At 43.9% G+C, this 21,142-nt stretch overlaps 2 protein-coding genes across 2 annotated transcripts in view; both read left to right on the top strand.

The window, feature by feature from the left end:
• LOC122933381 (regucalcin-like) overlaps positions 1 to 16,071 on the top strand; it is a 39,789-nt gene extending 23,718 nt beyond the window's left edge. The window contains exons 5-8 of the mRNA XM_044288341.1: positions 3,706 to 3,918; positions 7,844 to 7,975; positions 8,312 to 8,466; positions 15,987 to 16,071. Of these exons, the coding sequence (XP_044144276.1) occupies positions 3,706 to 3,918; positions 7,844 to 7,975; positions 8,312 to 8,466; positions 15,987 to 16,037 (551 nt within the window). The 3' untranslated portion in view covers positions 16,038 to 16,071. The remainder of the gene's footprint in view (positions 1 to 3,705; positions 3,919 to 7,843; positions 7,976 to 8,311; positions 8,467 to 15,986) is intronic.
• Positions 16,072 to 20,026: 3,955 nt separating this feature from the next.
• PLCXD1 (phosphatidylinositol specific phospholipase C X domain containing 1) overlaps positions 20,027 to 21,142 on the top strand; it is a 48,206-nt gene continuing 47,090 nt past the window's right edge. Inside the window, exon 1 of the mRNA XM_044286209.1 lies at positions 20,027 to 20,192. The gene's annotated coding sequence lies outside the window, so the exon portion shown is untranslated. The remainder of the gene's footprint in view (positions 20,193 to 21,142) is intronic.

Below are 21,142 nucleotides of genomic sequence, written 5' to 3'. Positions count from 1 at the left end.
ACAGGATAGGACATCTATACCTGATCAGTTGGCACCTAACCTTTCTCCTGCCTGAGGCAAAAGGTGAAATGATTCCCCCTACTGACACACAAAAAAAACCATGCAGTTTTCCAGTGATCTGGCCTTATATTTTAGTCTTTGCAATTTAAGGGTAAAATTTATGGTCAAACTTGGGGAAAACCCACTGTAGAACTTTTGGATTTTACTGCAGATTTTGGGGGTTTGTGTTCAACAACAAAAAAACTTCCACTATGTACATAAAGGAATCGGTCAAGTATCTAGTAGTGTCTGGTGGTTACTCACCTCCTCAGGCTTCAGCACTATCTGCTGCTCCAATCCTTAGTCCACAACTAGGAGCTGAATCCAGGGTCAACACTGAGAGGAAGAGTCAGGGACAGGGTAACACTTGTAACAATCACACATATAGGCCTCATGCACATGGCCGTGCCATTTCTGCGGTCCGCAAAAAAACGAAGCCGCCAGTGTAGCCTTCCGCAATTTGCAGAACGGGAGCCGGCAATATAAATGCCTATTCTTGTCCGCAAAGCGCGGACAAGAATAGGACATGTTATATTTCTTTTGCGGGGCTACGGAACGGAGCCACGGATGCGGACAGCACACGGAGTGCCGTCCGCATCTTTTGCGGCCCCTTTGAAGTGAATGGATCCGCATCCGAGCCACCAAAACGGCCATACACACATAGCACATATACACACATACATAGAGCATATATGCACACACATGTACACAAATACAGTATAGAGAATATACTGTATACACATGCAACAGATACAGATATATACAGTACAGCACAAATGCAGTATAGAGCACATACACAGCATACTCAAACACAAATATACAGCATCTACACACAAATACCATTATTCATTATTTTTCAATAGGGGGATTCCGATGAACAGAATGTGTTTTTTAACATATGCCATCTATTTGCATATGTCCTCTAAACCTTGCTAACTTATGAACAAATAGCGGATGCGACTCCTTTATCACACCCTAAAGTAAATATAGAGTGTGTTCAGATGCAAAAGCCCACAGTAAATATAGACCTCAGACCCCAAAGTAAGTACAATCACTACAACAAAAGCAGACCCCAGACCAGACCTTAGTCCAGGGTTGACAATCTACCGTATTCATTGTAATAATTTTTTTCCCTAAGCAACTGAACCAAACAGGATGGATGGCCCGAATTTTTTTTTTTTTACAGACATACACTCTGACCCTTTTCAAAGATCAATGTCTCACTTCACACTGTCAACATAATGTCCTTGAATCACAGAGATTAAAGAGGCTGTCCAGTATTTAAAAAAATAAAAATAAAACTGGCAGCACCATGTCAAATAAACTGCCTGGACAGTCCCTTTATTTTTAAACGTTATTACAAACTATCATTTCCGATAATCGGCCTATGCAAATGTACTGCCTATGAACGACCCAAATGCTGGTTCAGTGGGTGAAATGCAGCACATTAAAAGGGGTTGTCATGAAACACATTCTACATTTTTCAAACCAGCACCTGGATCTGAATACTTTTGGAATTGCATGTACTTAAAATTTTAGTATAGCCAGTGAGTTATTTATTAAAATGTATCTGTATAGCGCCACCTGCTGCTTGTTCTTTTCCTTATTTCTTTGTCCGCCTCACAGAGCATGCTCAGTTTAAATCTTCAACTGTCACCAGCCATATGTTCTGTTAGAAGCTGTGGCAGTTACAGGGAGAGAGCTGCAGCAGAAAGGACACACCCTGAGCTGCCAGGCTGAAGATAAACTAGCAGGGCAATTGGAGCAGTGAATGTGGAGATCTCTGGTTCCATGTGAGGTACAGGGCTGGTTCTAGCTTTTTTAGAAAAGTATTGTCATGTACTATATGATGTCTGATTTTTGTTTGTGTTATCAATTATGGCATAACCCCTTTAAAGGGGATATGTCACAGGTGACCTCCATATCAATTTGTAACCATAGACACATAGCTGTGGTTCACCTGATTAAAACTCAGTTTTTTTGTTGTTGTTGATACCTTGCCCCCAATGTTTGGGATGATACAACCCCTTTCACCCAATTACTAACCCATGTCTTGTTTCCTCTCCGGTGTGCTGCCCATACTGTTGCATTTGCTTCCATTAAGATCAATGCATTATTTATTTTTTAAGTGACCCCAAACATTTGTAACACCCCAGAGTGGTGTTACCACTCCTGCACCCTGCTACTGTCTTTACTGGGCTAACACGAATGCCATCTATGTATTTTTTCCAGGTCCTCCACGATGTGCATTCCTGATCTGTTTGCAACTGTTATATTCATGCAATATGCCTGGTTCACCAGCAGGTGGCAGCAAATATGGCAGAGCTGTACTTAGGTAGAATGGAATTTTCCATTCCATACTAAACCCCCTTCTGGAGAGAAGTGGGCTAGTCCTACTTCCTGCAGGAAGGGTGGGGACCAGTTAGAAGTTAGTCTAGTCTTCCCTAGACAGGGGAAGGGTGTGCAGGGGCACATCTCTGCTGGACGTGCCCATGCCAGCCAGAGCACCTTAAGTTCTGCTGGCCATAGAGGTCAAAGCTTAAAGCCTCAGGAGCCAGGAGGAAAGTTCCCTGGCATCACCTAGAGTCAGACTATAGAGAGAAGTGCAGCATACAGAAGAAGCCGTTATACAGCCAGCTTGTCAGTACAGAAGAGTCAGAGAGCAACAGATATAGCAGAGTTGGGTTTGCCTGCCAGCTTCATGCTAAAGCCTGCTGGAGCCAAGACAAAGCCTGTAAACCGTTTTGGAGAACGTTTATGCAAAGTAAAGCTGCCATTGAACTTCATCATAGAGCAGCAGGAAATGCTAGCAGAATGCTTGGGTGTATAGGGAGAGGTATTACTAGTAGAAAGAGGGAGGTGCTCATGCCGCTCTACAGAGCACTAGTGAGACCTCATTTGGAGTATTGTGCTCAGTACTGGAGACCATATCTCCAGAAGGATATTGATACTTTGGAGAGAGTTCAGAGAAGAGCTACTAAACTAGTACATGGATTGCAGGATAAAACTTACCAGGAAAGATTAAAGGACCTTAACATGTATAGGTTGGAAGAAAGACGAGACAGAGGGGATATGATAGAAACTTTTAAATACATAAAGGGAATCAACAAGGTAAAAGAGGAGAGAATATTTAAAAGAAGAAAAACTGCTACAAGAGGACATCGTTTTAAATTAGAAGGGCAAAGGTTTAAAAGTAATATCAGGAAGTATTACTTTACTGAGAGAGTAGTGGATGCATGGAATAGCCTTCCTGCAGAAGTGGTAGCTGCAAATACAGTGAAGGAGTTTAAGCATGCATGGGATAGGCATAAGGCCATCCTTCATATAAGATAGGGCCAGGGGCTATCCATAGTATTTAGTATATTGGGCAGACTAGATGGGCCAAATGGTTCTTATCTGCCGACACATTCTATGTTTATATCTCAAGGTCTGGATTCCAGTTATTCTTTTATCCCTTAATTATTCCTATTTATTGCTTCAGAGCCAAAGCCTGGGGCCCAGCCGTATCCAGGTAGGAGCACCGTCACGGTCACTTAAAGAGATATTTTAGGCTGCACTATACCACTCTGCATTTCCTAAACCTAGGAAGCGTTATAGAGGGCCCTGGGGGGAGGCCGCCCGTTGCACATTTATGACCATTTGTTAATTTGCATTATCTCCTCATAGGCACCATGTCCCGGGACCGCCCTCCACCATTTAAGAGGAACCAGGGCTCATTATTCACTTTGTATGCGGATCACTCGGTGGTGAAGCACTTTGACATGGTGGATATCTCAAATGGTTTAGACTGGTCTTTAGATCACAAAACCATGTACTACAATGACAGCCTTTCATATACAGTTGATGCATTAGATTATGATGTGAAAACAGGAAAAACATGTAAGTAAGCATATGTATAATGCATGAGTTCCAGTTTCTTCGGAATGTGTATCTTTTCAGATGGCCAGTTGGACAAGTCAATGGCTTTGGCGGTGATGTGTACAGGCAGGGCATGTGACCGCTGAGCCTAACTCCACTACATCCCTGTTACCAGGGACGTAACTACTATAGTGGCAGACGTACGACTGCTAGGGGGCCCAGTTGGGATCATCCCCTCTTCTACTGGGGGTGAAAACTTGGTCAGGACTATACCCTCTAAAGGAACAACTTTTGGCAAATGAAGCAGTGGAAAAATGGCCCAAGGATCATTGAAAAGGGTTTAGGCAGAAACCCTTCTGTCCTGTGGGGGGGGGGGGGGGGGGGGCCTGGTTTGATCCTTGCTATGGGGCTCTTAGTTCCCTATGTACGCCACTGACTGTTACCTATTGAGCAATGTATCAGTGTAACAACATTTTAATGTAATTCAAGATAAGTGAGAGCTACAATAATGGGGCAGATTTATCAATTTGGATATCTCAGAACTAGACTAGATGTGCCAAATTTATGACAGCGGCTTATTCTGTATGATAATGTACCACAACTTTAGACACCTTTGGCTTTAACTTCATCTCTTGCTTGGCTTAATATTGAGCAATTTCCCCCCACAATATATTGGTGCAGTATGCCTTATTTCCACAGCAAGATGAAAAAAAGGGCTGAAATATATACAGGTCCTTCTCAAAAAATTAGCATGAGCATTAGCTTGTGATAAAGTTCATTATTTTCTGTAATGTACTGATAAACATTAGACTTTCATATATTTTAGATTCATTACACACCAACTGAAGTAGTTCAAGCCTTTTATTGTTTTAATATTGATGATTTTGGCATACAGCTCATGAAAACCCAAATTTCCCAAAAAATCTAAAAAAATTAGCATATTTCATCCGACCAATAAAAGAAAAGTGTTTTTAATACAAAAAAAGTCAACCTTCAAATAATTATGTTCAGTTATGCACTCAATACTTGGTCGGGAATCCTTTTGCAGAAATGACTGCTTCAATGCGGCGTGGCATGGAGGCAATCTGCCTGTGGCACTGCTGAGGTGTTATGGAGGCCCAGGATGCTTCAATGCGGCGTGGCATGGAGGCAATCAGCCTGTGGCACTGCTGAGGTGTTATGGAGGCCCAGGAGGCTTCAATGCGGCGTGGCATGGAGGCAATCAGCCTGTGGCACTGCTGAGGTGTTATGGAGGCCCAGGATGCTTCGATAGTGGCCTTAAGCTCATCCAGAGTGTTGGGTCTTGCGTCTCTCAACTTTCTCTTCCCAATATCCCACAGATTCTCTATGGGGTTCAGGTCAGGAGAGTTGGCAGGCCAATTGAGCACAGTAATACCATGGTCAGTAAACCATTTACCAGTGGTTTTGGCACTGTGAGCAGGTGCCAGGTCGTGCTGAAAAATAAAATCTTCATCTCCATAAAGCTTTTCAGCAGATGGAAGCATGAAGTGCTCCAAAATCTCCTGATAGCTAGCTGCATTGACCCTGCCCTTTGATAAAACACAGTGGACCAACACCAGCAGCTGACATGGCACCCCAGACCATCACTGACTGTGGGTACTTGACACTGGACTTCAGGCATTTTGGCATTTCCCTCTCCCCAGTCTTCCTCCAGACTCTGGCACCTGGATTTCCGAATGACATGCAAAATTTGCTTTCATCCGAAAAAAGTACTTTGGACCACTGAGCAACAGTCCAGTGCTGCTTCTCTGTAGCCCAGGTCAGGCGCTTCTGCCGCTGTTTCTGGTTCAAAAGTGGCTTGACCTGGGGAATGCGGCACCTGTAGCCCATTTCCTGCACACGCCTGTACACGGTGGCTCTGGATGTTTCTACTCCAGACTCAGTCCACTGCTTCCGCAGGTCCCCCAAGGTCTGGAATCGGTCCTTCTCCACAATCTTCCTCAGGGTCCGATCACCTCTTCTCGTTGTGCAGCATTTTCTGCCACACTTTTTCCTTCCCACAGACTTCCCACTGAGGTGCCTTGATACAGCACTCTGGGAACAGCCTATTCGTTCAGAAATTTCTTTCTCTGTCTTACCCTCTTGCTTGAGGGTGTCAATGATGGCCTTCTGGACAGCAGTCAGGTCGGCAGTCTTACCCATGATTGCGGTTTTGAGTAATGAACCAGGCTGGGAGTTTTTAAAAGCCTCAGGAATCTTTTGCAGGTGTTTAGAGTTAATTAGTTGATTCAGATGATTAGGTTAATAGCTTGTTTAGAGAACCTTTTCATGATATGCTAATTTTTTGAGATAGGAATTTTGGGTTTTCATGAGCTGTATGCCAAAATCATCAATATTAAAACAATAAAAGGCTTGAACTACTTCAGTTGGTGTGTAATGAATCTAAAATATATGAAAGTCTAATGTTTATCAGTACATTACAGAAAATAATAAACTTTATCACAATATGCTAATTTTTTTTAGAAGGACCTGTATAGCAAGGGTCTCAAAAACTGGATAGATGGGCCGCAATTTCCAGTTGATGGGCCATGTTCATTTCAAATACAAAATATAACACAACATGGCTCTTCCATCCAGTGATGTCTCATCTGATGTAGACGCTCTTTCATCGTCTTCTTTATTTGGACCAGACCGCCTAGAGAACTTCTTTCAGCCACGTCTCGTCTTTGCAGAGTTTGTCAAACAGACATCTTGGGTTCCTCACTTTTCCATCATCCACCCCCTCCTGGTGCCCCAGCACTGGCATTCCTACTCCCCCATATACTGTACCCACTGTGGTCCCCAATGCGCACAAATGCTATACTTCACAAATAACAGTGCCATACCCCCATAGTAAAAGTGTTCCCAGACTGCCCTCTATAGTATTAGTGCCCCCTACAGTATCCCCAACAGTAATATTGCTCTTCAAGATAGCCCTCATAAGTAGCAATGACCTCCATATTGTGCCCAATAATAATGCCCCCCCCCCAGTAGTAATTATGCCACCAGTAGAAACAAGACCCCCTATAGTGCCATCATCAGGAACAAGGCCTCTCTATAAGGCGCCCCTTTAGTGCTCCTTCTAGTAATAAGACTGATCAATAAACACTCCTAGAGCCCACAGTAGTAATTAAGCCCCCTATAGTGCTTTACAGTAATTATAATACCCCTTATAGTGGATCCAGTATTTATTATGCCCCTGTAGCTGACACAGTATTTATAAAGCCCCTTGTAGTGCCCCCATTAACTTTAATGTCCCTTGCTGTGTCCCCAGTATGTATAATGCCCCATATAGTTATAATATCCCATGCAGTGGCCTTGTACTTATAATGCCCCCGTGCAGTTGTAGCCCCCCCCCCCCTATAGTGCTCTGGCCTATATTAATGCCACCAGTGGTGCCCTCTGTATTATAATTCCCCCTGTAGTTCTCCCACCTTTATGACTGCCTCCCTGCAGTGCTTTGGCCCCAGTAGTACCCCGTGAATTATAATGCCCCCTGTAGAGCCTCAGTCTGTATTAATGCCCTTAGTAGAGCCCCATTAATTATAATACACCCCCTCCCAGTGCTTAGGCTTGTATTAATGTCCCCAGTAGTGCCCACATATAAAAAAAACACCCCTGATTTCCATTCCCTGCCGCTGTCTGCAATGAAGGCCACACCCTGCTACATGCCGACGCAGGAGGTCGCGATAATATCACTGCAGCCTCCTGTGTCCGCCAATTGTAAATTGTCACCTGGTGCGCTGAGGCGACATGTTCATCTTGCCTCATGGTGGCGGGTGAGACCCCTGATATATAGTAAGTCTGACACAAGGCATGTCTGCCTGTTTCCTGGAGCAATTTAATCCAGAACACTGGTACATTTAGCTTCGTACATCTGCTCCCTTGGTCTTCCTTTACATTTGTGCTAGCCAGTGTAATATACAATAACTACTTCTCTCCACAGCCAACCGCCGCCATGTCTACAAGTTTCAGCAGGATGAGGGGATGCCTGACGGCATGTGCATAGACGCAGAGGGGAAACTTTGGGTCGCTTGCTTTAATGGAGGAAGGGTGATCCGTATTGATCCTCAGGCTGGTAGGATATACACACACTATTTTATTTATTTTTTATATATATTTTCATTGCATTATGTACTCTACATGTTTTACATTCCTAATGTATCTATGTCCTGATAGCAGACTACTAATTAGGAGAGGATACCCTCACTGCATTTGTGACCTCAGTGTATCTATAAAATCCAACCAAACATACACTATAATTAATTGGCAATATATTTGCTATACATATACATTACCTCATACAAATATCCCAGCTATAACTTGTCCCCTACCTTCTGTATTCTTGGGCATAGTGAAATAGTGAGAGCGCTTGATATTATACTGGGTGTAAAGCTACTTACTTGTGTTATAGGGAAGGTGATCCAGACCGTGAAGCTACCCGTGGATAAGATAACTTGTTGTGCCTTTGGCGGAAAGGATTACTGTGAAATGTATGTCACCTCTGCCTACTATGGTATGGACGAAGAATGGCGTGCCAGGCAGCCCCAGTCTGGGGGAATCTACAAGGTAATTTATCGCTTTTACATTCACACTGGCTCTAATGGACCCAGAATGTCTCATTAAATCTTATTCAAATTAATCAGATACATACTGTAATTCTCTATTTTTCCATAAAAAATTAAGAAAATAATTATATTTTTGTGTCGATTCTAACAGCTTTGTAACAATCCATTGTGCAAGAAACGTTACTGTAAAATGTGTCTAATGGAATCTAAGAAAAAAAAGTATTAAAGCGGACCTGTCACCTCTCCTGACTTGTCTATTTTAGTACTGACTTGCATTCCCCATGTAATGCCAGTTCTGGAGCACCTATTCTTATGACTGTATGTTGTGCCAGTCCTGGATTATTCCTGATAAAAGTTTATGAATCAATGTACAAGCTGGGAGGTGTCCCTGTACAGTCTGACACTGTCCAATCAGATTTGGCAGTGTCAGACTGTGCATGGGCACATCCTTAACTGGTAACCCCCAGTTGTACCTTTTATAGGTATAATAGGGGGATGGCATAACATAGAGAGTTATATGAAAAGATGCTCCAAAATTGTCGCTTCATGTTTACCAAGACCTGTGCATCCGTTTTGGCAACACCTTCATCTGGGGGAGCGGCTCTCCTTGAAGGTGTTGCTGAAACGCGCGTCGGGTTGTGTGGTTCTCCTGAGACAATTGTCCCACTCATGGGTATGTAAGGACTGGTTTTACATATTGTTTGTTGTCTCTGAGAGAGGGGTTAAATGCATTTGATTATATAGACACAGGTCTTAACACTTTCATATACTGTACCTCATTTGTTTCCATTGACTATCATTTGATGGTTACATGATGTATAGCTATTGTACTCCAGGTGTACACCACACTTTAATTTTTTATGTATTTCGTTGTCTCTATTTTTATCATGTTTTATATATGTATTTAATAAATATTATTATTTTTGAGCCATTTTAGACTGCGCTTTTTTAGTATAGGTTTGTTTGCTCTATGTTCAGTTGGCTTCCTTTGAGGGGATTTGATGTTGCCCACTACATTTCTTGGGCCATTATTTGTGTTGAGTAACCTGTATATATTAACCAATAACAGGACGTGTTCTATTTTTTTGCGGAACGGAAATACAGACATACGGAAATGGAATGCACACAGAGTACCTTCAGTTTTTTTTGTGGACCCATTGAAATGAATGGTTCCTCATATGGTCCGCAAAAAAACGGAACGGACACGAAGAGGAAATACGGTACATATGCATTTGTACGCAAACACATATACATATGCAAACACTGCATTTCTGATGGAAACCTGCGAGACCTCATTATATTTTAATAGGATTGGATAGAAAAGTGTCCTTCTAGTCCTGGCTCCATTAACCACTTCAGCCCCGCTAGGTGAAACCCCCTTCATGACCAGAGCACTTTTTACACTTCGGCACTACACTCCTTTCACCGTTTATCGCTCGGTCATGCAACTTACCACCCAAATGAATTTTACCTCCTTTTCTTCTCACTAATAGAGCTTTCATTTGGTGGTATTTTATTGCTGCTGACATTTTTACTTTTTTTGTTATTAATCAAAATGTAACAATTTTTTTGCAAAAAAATGTCATTTTTCACTTTCAGCTGTAAAATTTTGCAAAAAAAAACGACATCCATATATAAATTTTTCGCCAAATTTATTGTTCTACATGTCTTTGATAAAAAAAAAATGTTTGGGCAAAAAAAAAATGGTTTGGGTAAAAGTTATAGCGTTTACAAACTATGGTACAAAAATGTGAATTTCCGCTTTTTGAAACAGCTCTGATTTTCTGAGCACCTGTCATGATTCCTGAGGTTCTACAATGCCCAAACAGTAGAAAACCCCCACAAATGACCCCATTTCGGAAAGTAGACACCCTAAGGTATTCGCTGATGGGCATAGGGAGTTCATAGAACTTTTTATTTTTTGTCACAAGTTAGCGGAAAATGATGATGATTTTTTTTTTTTTTTTTCTTACAAAGTCTCATATTCCGCTAACTTGTGACAAAAAAAAAAAAATTCTAGGAACTCACCATGCCCCTCACAGAATACCTTGGGGTGTCTTCTTTCCAAAATGGGGTCACTTGTGGGATAGTTATACTGCCCTGGCAATTTAGGGGCCCTAATGTGTGAGAAGAACTTTGCAATCAAAATGTGTAAAAAATGACCGGTGAAATCCGAAAGGTGCACTTTGGAATATGTGCCCCTTTGCCCACCTTGGCATCAAAAAAGTGTCACACATCTGGTATCGCCGTACTCAGGAGAAGTTGGGGAATGTGTTTTGGGGTGTCATTTTACATATACCCATGCTGGGTGAGAGAAATATCTTGGCAAAAGACAACTTTTCCCATTTTTTTTATACAAAGTTGGCATTTGACCAAGATATTTATCTCACCCAGCATGGGTATATGTAAAATGACACCCCAAAACACATTCCCCAACTTCTCCTGAGTACGGCGATACCAGATGTGGCACACTTTTTTGCTGCCAAGGTGGGCAAAGGGGCACATATTCCAAAGTGCACCTTTCGGGTTTCGCAGGCCATTTTTTACACATTTTGATTGCAAGGTTCTTCTCACACATTTGGGCCCCTAAATTGCCAGGGCAGTATAACTACGCCACAAGTGACCCCATTTTGGAAAGTAGACACCCCAAGGTATTCCGTGAGGGGCATGGCGAGTTCCTAGAATTTTTTTTTTTTGTCACAAGTTAGCGGAAAATGATGATTTTTTTTTTCTTCTCTTTTTTCCTTACAAAGTCTCATATTCCACTAACTTGCGACAAAAAAAAAAAAATTCTAGGAACTCGCCATGCCCCTCACGGAATACCTTGGGGTGTCTTCTTTCCAAAATGGGGTCACTTGTGGCGTAGTTATACTGCCCTGGCAATTTAGGGGCCCATATGTGTGAGAAGTACTTTGCAATCAAAATCTGGAAAAAATAACCGGTGAAATCCGAAAGGTGCACTTTGGAATATGCGCCCCTTTGCCCACCTTGGCATCAAAAAAGTGTCACACATCTGGTATCGCCGTACTCAGGAGAAGTTGGGGAATGTGTTTTGGGGTGTCATTTTACATATACCCATGCTGGGTGAGAGAAATATCTTGGCAAAATACAACTTTTCCCATTTTTTTTTACAAATTTGGCATTTGACCAAGATATTTCTCTCACCCAGCATGGGTATATGTAAAATGACACCCCAAAACACATTCCCCAACTTCTCCTGAGTACGGCGATACCAGATGTGTGACACTTTTTTGCAGCCTAGATGCGCAAAGGTGCCCACATTCCTTTTAGGAGGGCATTTTTTGACATTTGGATCCCAGACTTCTTCTCACGCTTTAGGGCCCCTAAAAAGCCAGGGCAGTATAAATACCCCACATGTGACCCCACTTTGGAAAGAAGACACCCCAAGGTATCCAATGAGGGGCCTGGCAAGTTCATAGAATTTTTTTTTTTTTCGCATAAGTTAGCGGAAATTGATTTTTTTTTGTTTTTTCTCACAAAGTCTCACTTTCCGCTAACTTAGGACAAAAATTTAAATCTTTCATGGACTCAATATGCCCCTCAGCAAATACCTTGGGGTGTCTTCTTTCCAAAATGGGGTCAGTTGTGGGGTGTTTGTACTGCCCTGGCATTTGAGGGTCTCCGCAATCATTACATGTATGGCCAGCATTAGGAGTTTCTGCTATTCTCCTTATATTGAGCATACAGGTAATGAGATTTTTTTTTCCGTTCAGCCTCTGGGCTGAAAGAAAAAAAATGAACGGCACAGATTTCTTCATTCGCATCGATCAATGTGGATGAAAAAATCTCTGCCCAAAAAAAAAAATGGAGGGGAAAGGCGTCTGCCAGGACATAGGAGCTCCGCCCTACATCCATACCCACTTAGCTCGTATGCCCTGGCAAACCAGATTTCTCCATTCGCATCAATCGATGTGGATGAATAAATCATTGCCGGGATTTTTTTTTTTTTTTTATATATATACAAAGTGTTTGCCAAAGCATAGGAACGCCGCCTCCTCCTCAGCTCGTATGCCTCGGCAAACGTATCTGTCACTGCAGAGGAGAAAATCCCGTCTTGCAGCGCCGCATACACCGACTTGCGTGTAATCTGACAGCAGCGCAATGCTTCTGTCAGAATGCACATCAGTGCTGCAGCTAGTAGATCGGTTGGTCCACCTGGAAGGTAAAAAGACAAAAAAAAAAAAAAAAAGAAAAAACCAGGCCACAACGCAATAATTTTATTAACTTTGGAACAGAACATGTAACTTTAACTTTTTGAACTAAACATTAACCTGTTTGCTTACTGGTGTTTTTTTTTTTTTTTTTTTTTTACCTTTATAGAACAAACCTCTCCTTCCCCATGGGTCAATGTGCAAAGCGCAAATCGCCCAAAGATGTGGCGAAGTGCGTTATGCACTTTGTCCCATGTGAAAGGAGACGTTTGCAGCAGCTGTGAGTGAATGGGCCCTAATAGCCCTGTGTGCCTATCCTGGTGAGATGATCCCTATGCTAATAGTGTACCTGTGAGTGGTACTTCCGGAAACACTCTCCAAAGCATAGGGCAGGGTGGTCCGGACAGTCAGGACAGAAATAGCGGGTGTCACGCCTTATTCCACTCCTGCTACAGACACGACATCTTTTTCGGGGTGGCGGTCGGTTTGAGGTACCAGCAACGACACTGGGGAAGTGTCGCTCGTGTAGACGGCTAACTACACTGGTGGATGGGGCCACGGAACCTCCTGGATACAGGAGGTTCGCGATGATCTCTTCCTGAAATTTGAGGAAGGATCCAGTTCTCCCAGCCTTACTGTAGAGAACAAAACTATTGTACAGAGCCAATTGAATTAAATATACAGACACCTTCTTATACCAGCGTCTGGTGCGTCGGGAAACTAAATACGGAGCCAACATCTGGTCATTGAAGTCGACCCCTCCCATGTGGAGGTTATAGTCGTGGACTGAGAGGGGCTTTTCAATGACACGGGTTGCTCGCTCAATTTGGATTGTCGTGTCTGCGTGAATGGAGGAGAGCATGTAAACGTCACGCTTGTCTCTCCATTTCACCGCGAGCAGTTCTTCGTTACACAGTGCGGCCCTCTGCCCCCTTGCAAGACGGGTGGTAACAAGCCGTTGGGGGAAGCCCACGCGACTAGTTCGCGCGGTACCACAGGCGCCAATCCGTTCTAGAAACAAATGCCTAAAGAGGGCCACACTTGTGTAAAAATTGTCCACATAAAGATGGTACCCCTTGCCAAATAAGGGTGACACCAAGTCCCAAACTGTCTTCCCACTGCTCCCCAGGTAGTCAGGGCAACCGACCGGCTCCAGGGTCTGATCTTTTCCCTCATAGACCCGAAATTTGTGGGTATAGCCTGTGGCCCTTTCACAGAGCTTATACAATTTGACCCCATACCGGGCGCGCTTGCTTGGGATGTATTGTTTGAAGCCAAGGCGCCCGGTAAAATGTATTAGGGACTCGTCTATGCAGATGTTTTGCTCTGGGGTATAAATATCTGCAAATTTCAGGTTGAAATGGTCTATGAGGGGCCGAATTTTGTGGAGCCGGTCAAAAGCAGGGTGGCCTCTGGGACGGGAGGCGGTGTTGTCACTAAAGTGCAGGAAACGCAGGATGGTCTCAAATCGTGTCCTGGACATAGCAGCAGAGAACATGGGCATGTGATGAATTGGGTTCGTGGACCAATATGACCGCAATTCATGCTTTTTTGTCAGGCCCATGTTGAGGAGGAGGCCCAGAAAAGTTTTAATTTCGGAAACTTGGACTGGTTTCCACCGGAAAGACTGGGCATAAGAGCTTCCCGGGTTAGCGGTTATAAATTGTGTGGCATATCTGTTTGTTTCGGCCACAACTAAGTCTAAAAGCTCCGCAGTCAAGAACAGCTCAAAAAATCCCAGGGCCGAACCGATCTGAGCTGTCTAAACCCGAACTCCAGACTGGGCAGTGAAAGGGAAAACTACGGGTGCGGCGGAAGTTGGGGACTGCCAATCAGGGTTTGCCAGCACCTCTGGGATTCTAGGGGCTCTACGGGCACGTCTTTGCGGTGGCTGCGACGGGGTCACTACTGCACGTGCCACCGTACCAGCTTCAACTGCCCTTCTGGTGCTCGCTACTTCACCAGGTTGTACGGCAGTGCTGGTACTAGGTCCAGGAAGGGCTGGGCTGCTGGTGTATGCCTCACCACGTAATCCGACAGCACCAGCCCCACTCTGCTGCTCTTGAAGCGGATCCTGCGGTCTAGCGACACGGGGCCGGGTACGCCTGCTGCTATCAGGGACCTCAACCTCCTCGTCCGAACTTTGGGTCAGAGAGCCACTGCTTTCTACAGGTTCGTATTCTGACCCGCTGGATTCATCAGATGAGGGTTCCCACTCCTCATCCGACTGGGTCAGAAGCCTGTAGGCCTCTTCAGAAGAATACCCCCTGTTAGACATGTGGGCAACTAAATTTCGGGGTATTCCCTGAGACTACCCAAGAAAAAAAAAGCAAGCCTGTCTTACAAAGGGGAGCCTAGCGAAGTACCGGAGGCCGCTGCGGTTGATAAAAAATATCAAAACTGATTTTTTTATCGCCGCAGTGCGTGTAAAGTGAATGTGCAGTGATCAAAAAAAAAATATTTTTTGTCACTGCGGTGGGGCGGGCGTGGGCGAACGCACGTGTGGGCGACCGATCAGGCCTGATCGGGCAAACACTGCGTTTTGGGTGGAGGGCGAACTAAAGTGACACTAGTACTATTATAGATCTGACCGTGATCAGTTTTGATCACTTTCAGATACTATAAAAGTACAAATGCTGATTAGCGATACGCTAATCAGCGAATAACGGACTGCGGTGCGGTGGGCTGGGCGCTAACTGATCGCTAACTACCTAACCAAGGGACCTAAACTATACCTAAAACCTAACGGTCAATACCAGTGAAAAAAAAAAAAGTGACAGTTTGCACTGATCACTTTTTTTCCTTTTCACTAGTGATTGACAGGGGCAAGAAGGGGTGATCAAAGGGTTAATTGGGTGCTGGGAGGTGATCTGGGGGCTAAGTGTACTGTAGTGGGTACTCACAGTAATGATGTGCTCCTCTGCTCCTCTCCTGGAACCAACCGACCAAAAGAAGGAGCAGAGGAGCACAGCAGCCATATAACCCCATCATATTTACTAATATGATGGGTTATGTGGCTTCTGATTGGTTTTTTTGAAAATCATCAACCTGCCAGCCAATGATCGTGGCCGGCAGGTTGATGACGAACTTCTTTGAATTTTGCCGCGGGCCGCATACCCGGAAATCTCGCGTCTCGCGAGAGGACGCACCGGCGCGTCCACCCAGAACAGCACGACCGCCGCGAAGACGCAATCCTGCGTACGGCGGTGGTGAGGAGGTTAAGTATGATGCTGTAGTGGTAACATGAACAAAGCCATATACTTATTATACTTTGTAAGAGGAAGTATATTATTTCTGATATTTTTTGTTATAATGAAATGTATTGAATGTCATTTGTACTGTTTTACAGATTACTGGACTTGGTGTAAAAGGAATACCACCAAATGCATTTGCCGGTTAAATAAAGGAGTAACACACTTCTCCAGCAAGAATAACTCAGTGTTGTGTGTGCATCTTATTTCCTGATTTAGATCCTAAATTCAGTGCTCACAAAAGCTTCTGTGCTGCCTTACGCTTCTTGCACACAACCGTATGCCCTCTGAGATATACGGTGGTCCATGAGCGGGCCATATGTCCTGGAGCGGCATTGATCGTGTGCACGGGAGCGCACAGCATCATAGATTACAATGATGCAGTGCACGTCGGGCCCACACTCAAATGACCATACGGCCCGACATGCACAGCATCATTGTAATCTATGATGCTCTGCGCTCCCGTGCACACGATCAATGCCGCTTCGGGACATATGGCCCGCTCACGGACCGTATATGTCAGAGAGCATATGGTCATGTGCAAGAGGCCTTAGGGTGCGGCCACACGGTCAGGTTTCTGCATGCAATTTTGAAAGTAAAAATTAGGAATGGATCCATAAAAAAGGGAGAAATAGTACAGGACAGATCTGACTTCTCTTTTTTAAATTCACTCCTGGCTTTGGCTTCCAAAAAATCCATGCAGAAAGCTGAGCGTGTGGCCGCACCCTAAGGTCAGTTTCAGAGACCAAAACACAGTTGTATATGGACCGCCCAAAAAACTGTAGACCTACCTGTGTATTCATAAAAATAACGGATAGCTTCCACCTGCATTCTAGTTCCACGTGTCATTTCCATCGGTAGAGATGGCTATTCTGATCCACAAAAATGCACCGAGACCCTCAGACTGGGTACATGGATCTGTTGAAAAACAATATAAAAACAGATGAATAGCTCTATTGATTTCTATAGGTTAGTGTGCCATCTGTTGTGAAAATGGATAGCAAACCTATAGCAATAGAGTGATATAAATAACCACATAGAGCTGATTCAGACAGCCGCAGTCCGTACGGGAAACACAGGTCATGTGTTGGCTGTATAGAAAATGGTAAATGAGATGGGCCTGACGGCCCATTCCCTTCCCCACCCTTGCCAGCTGAAGTTGCAGATTGTGGCGCAACTAAGTCCTGTGCCGCAATCTGCCCCTGAAGTATGCCTAATTTAGGTGTATTTCAGCATGATAAATGACCCCTATAATTTGTACTAAACAGTACATGTGTCAAATGACTAGTGTGTGGCTCACGGATCACCTGGCTTTTAACCAAACATTTTCCATGTTACATAAGACATTTTCTAACCTTTTTACTACAAAAACAACAAACAGAACTAGTCCAAAAAGATCTTCATTTCTGGACTTGACCAGGGAAGTCCAGGGCTGAGGGTGCAGGAGCGGATGTGAAGTGGGAGTGCTGCACATGGACAGAGGGCCGATCAGGGCTGGTAATCCATATCTAGAAATTCAGCAGGTCACAATATTTGGAAAGAATAAAGGGAGAAATACAACTCAAGCAAGAAAAAATTAGCAATGGGGGCAAGAGAGAGGACTCCCCTCCCTGCATAACGGAAACGGAACGGATCCGTTTTGCATTCTATAGACTTATATTATGACAGAATGAATAACGGAATGCCTCTAAAGGCATTCCATTATAGAATTGCGTTATGGTCCGTGGTAACGGAATCCATAACGCAATTCACCTTTCACCAGTAAACAAAGCGTGAACGAATTTCAAAATATGAAGTTCGCTCATCTCTAGTAAAGCGCAACGTACACAACGCCAGTCTTGATAATTCAGTATCATGGCTGGCAATAAACCTGAAGTTGTGTACACTGATGGACATATCCGATCATGTACAGAAGCTCCACTGTCAGAACAACCCACCAGATGAGGACTCACATACAATGGGGAAGGGCAGTAAACTCTCGTGACCAATGTCATACTTCATGACAGAACACTAAACCCCCTAAATGAAGGATAAATACCGTAATGCATCATTTTTAATGGTTTATTATTCAGGAAAAAAATATTTCTGAAGTAATTACTTAATTGACTCAAGCCTTGCCGAAGGTTATAGGTAATCTTAACCCTTTGTGGTATCAAGACCTATTAGCACTGTAAATTACAATGAATGTGGAATATATGTTTGAGGCAATGGTGGGAAATTGTATAAAATGATAAAAAAAATGCATTCCTTACCTATTAGATCCCCTGCCGATCCAGCATCGTCGCTGGTGTTTGTTTACTGTGCTAAAGGGCTGAAGTCACCTCAACACATGTGACTACTGCCGCCAATCATTGGAGCTGTGGTGCTGGAACGACAGGAAATCAAATAAAAAAGTAAGGCTGGGTTCACATTATGTTTTGGCCATCCGTTTAACATGTACAAAAAACATATACAGTGGGATGCGAAAGTTTGGGCAACCTTGTTAATCGTCATGTTTTTCCTGTATAAATCGTTGGTTGTTACGATAAAAAATGTCAGTTAAATATATCATATAGGAGACACACACAGTGATATTTGAGAAGTGAAATGAAGTTTATTGGATTTACAGAAAGTGTGCTATAATTGTTTAAACAAAATTAGGCAGGTGCATAAATTTGGGCACTGTTGTCATTTTATTGATTCCAAAACCTTTAGAACTAATTATTGGAACTCAAATTGGCTTGGTAAGCTCAGTGACCTCTGACCTACCTACACAGGTGAATCCAATTATGAGAAAGAGTATTTAAGGGGGTCAATTGTAAGTTTCCCTCCTCTTAATTTTCTCTGAAGAGTAGCAACATGGGGGTCTCAAAACAACTCTCAAATGACCTGAAGACAAAGATAAGACTAGGCTACATGGCGACATGTCTCGTGCGACAACTAGCCTGAGACACAGGGCACAACTACACTGCTACATGTGTCTTGCGACATTGATGCCACGCGACAATTTTTATAATGATAGTCTATGGTGTCACACTGCGACATGTGACATGCTGCCACTGCGACGCGCTAGTCGCAGAAAATTCCATCTTGGATGGATTTTTTGCTACTGTCGTTTTGTAGTATGTCGCAGTGCGACACCATAGACTATCATTATAAAAATTGATGTGCGACATTGGTGGACATAGCCCTCGCCTAAGACCGGCATAAAAAGACATCTAAGTAAATGTTTCCCACTGTGTCTCTTAGGCCTCCTGCACACAACCGTTTTTTTCCCCTGTTTACTGGCCGTTTTTTGCGTTCCGTATATGGTCCGTATACGGAACCATTCATTTCAATGGTTCCGCTAAAAAAATGGAATGTACTCCATATGCATTCCGTTTCCGTATTTCCGTTCCGTTTAAAGATAGAACATGTCCTATTATTGCCCGCAAATCACAGTCCGTGGCTCCATTCAAGTCAATGGGTCCGCAAAAAAACTGAACACATACGGAAATGCATCCGTATGTCTTCCGTTTCCGTTCTGTTTTTTGCGGAACCATCTATTGAAAATGTTATGCCCAGCCCAATTTTATCTATGCAATTACTGTATACTGTATACGCCATACGGAAAAACGAAACGGAACAACGGATCCGTGAAAAACGGACCGCAAAACACTGAAAAAGCCATACGGTCGTGTACAGGAGGCCTTACAGTTTCAGGGAGCTGGCTTTACCTTTATTAAAATCAAAATAATCCTTAGGAAACTAAGTATCAAACTTCAGAACCTGAGACTAGATCTCCTTCAGGGACGATTCTGGAGCACTGAGATGCTGAAGTAGAGGAAGAAGAGTCTGAGGTTTATGAGGTTCACATATCTTGTACTTGTGACGACTACCTTTCATTTCCTGGAAAGTTTCCAGCAGCTGAGATTTGACCAGCCAAAGCACTGTCTAGCTTCAGCTTGGATACCTGAGGCATCTTCTTGAGGAAGCTGTGAACACGGCACAGAATCTATGCCTAGAGTTCCTGTTCCTCCACCTCTCTGTGGTATACAAAAAAGCAATAAGGTGTTCCAGAAATGAAAACCAACACAAGAGGGCAGCAAGCATCAACAATAGAGCAAAGCTCAAAGGAAACTCAAAAAAAGGAGGAAGCTGCAAAGCTACCAATGCTAGACACACACAAACCACAGCAGCACTGGTCCAAGGGGGCAGCAGAGAAGTCCAACAAGAGGAGCTTCTTACCTTGCAGCCTGGTAGAGTACCAGCACAAGAGAGAAGGCAACCCCTGGCATGCTCTCCTCACCTGGCTGGGAGACACAATCTGAAGGAAGCCACCAAAGGTAGGAAGCCCTATCCAAACACTGCCAACTGCAGCATGGACAATACACTCATTGCCCCTTTAGGGTATGTTCACGGGGCTAAAACCTGCCACTGATTCAGCATCGGAAAAAGGGCGTTTTCAGCTTCTAAATCCAAAACTCACTGATAGCTTCCTCACCGACCTTAAAGGGAACCTGTCACCTCAAAAACGCATATAAAACCACCAGCATTACCTCATAGTAGCCGCCAGTCTGTTAATAATCATATGTTTGATCCGGTAGTCTGATGCTCCATAGATTCAAAAAACAATGTTTTAAGCGCTATCTTGCCGGTCAGCTTGAAGTCAAGGGGCAGTGGCTTTCTTGCTTCAAGTCAAGGTAAGCTTGCCCCCTAACCGTCCCTACTTTTGTTAGATTGACATCCTGCAGTGCGGCCAGGATTATAGAAGTCTCGCACATGCGCGGTGCGCTCCTTGGTTTAGCGCGATCCTGTCTCCGGCTGCCGCTCTTAGTGGCGCACTGAGTATGCGCGACACTTATGCTCTGGTGAAATCTTGTGCCGTACACCATTCGGCGAAGGCTGCCAGCTCCCTCACAGCGCCTGCGCCAAATGGCGCGAGATTTCACCAGAGCACAGGGCTGCCAGACAGATGTGAGCGCTGCCTGGCCCTGTCAATCAGGACTTGGAGGGAGGTGACAAAGGTGGGAGAACGGAGCCTCTAGGAGCAGGAACAACGCCCCCCGAGGCTAATTAGCATATTATAAAAGTTAGATTTCTGGCGTAACGGGGGCATAGATAAAAGTAGGAATAGGCTAGTTAGGTTTAGCTGACATTAGCACATCGCTAATATCAGCTAGCTTAGTAGGGTTAAATATGGTGACAGAATCCCTTTCAGTGCTTTCTCTGCCAGTGCAAGGGGGGGAAAAAAAAGACCCCCAATGTCTCCATTCATTTCAGTTGGGGATGTAAA

Source organism: Bufo gargarizans, chromosome 3, assembly GCF_014858855.1.
Source record: "Bufo gargarizans isolate SCDJY-AF-19 chromosome 3, ASM1485885v1, whole genome shotgun sequence".
Lineage (NCBI taxonomy): Eukaryota > Metazoa > Chordata > Amphibia > Anura > Bufonidae > Bufo > Bufo gargarizans.
Note: the sequence above shows the minus strand (reverse complement) of the source record. Positions and strands in the feature narration are given on the sequence as shown.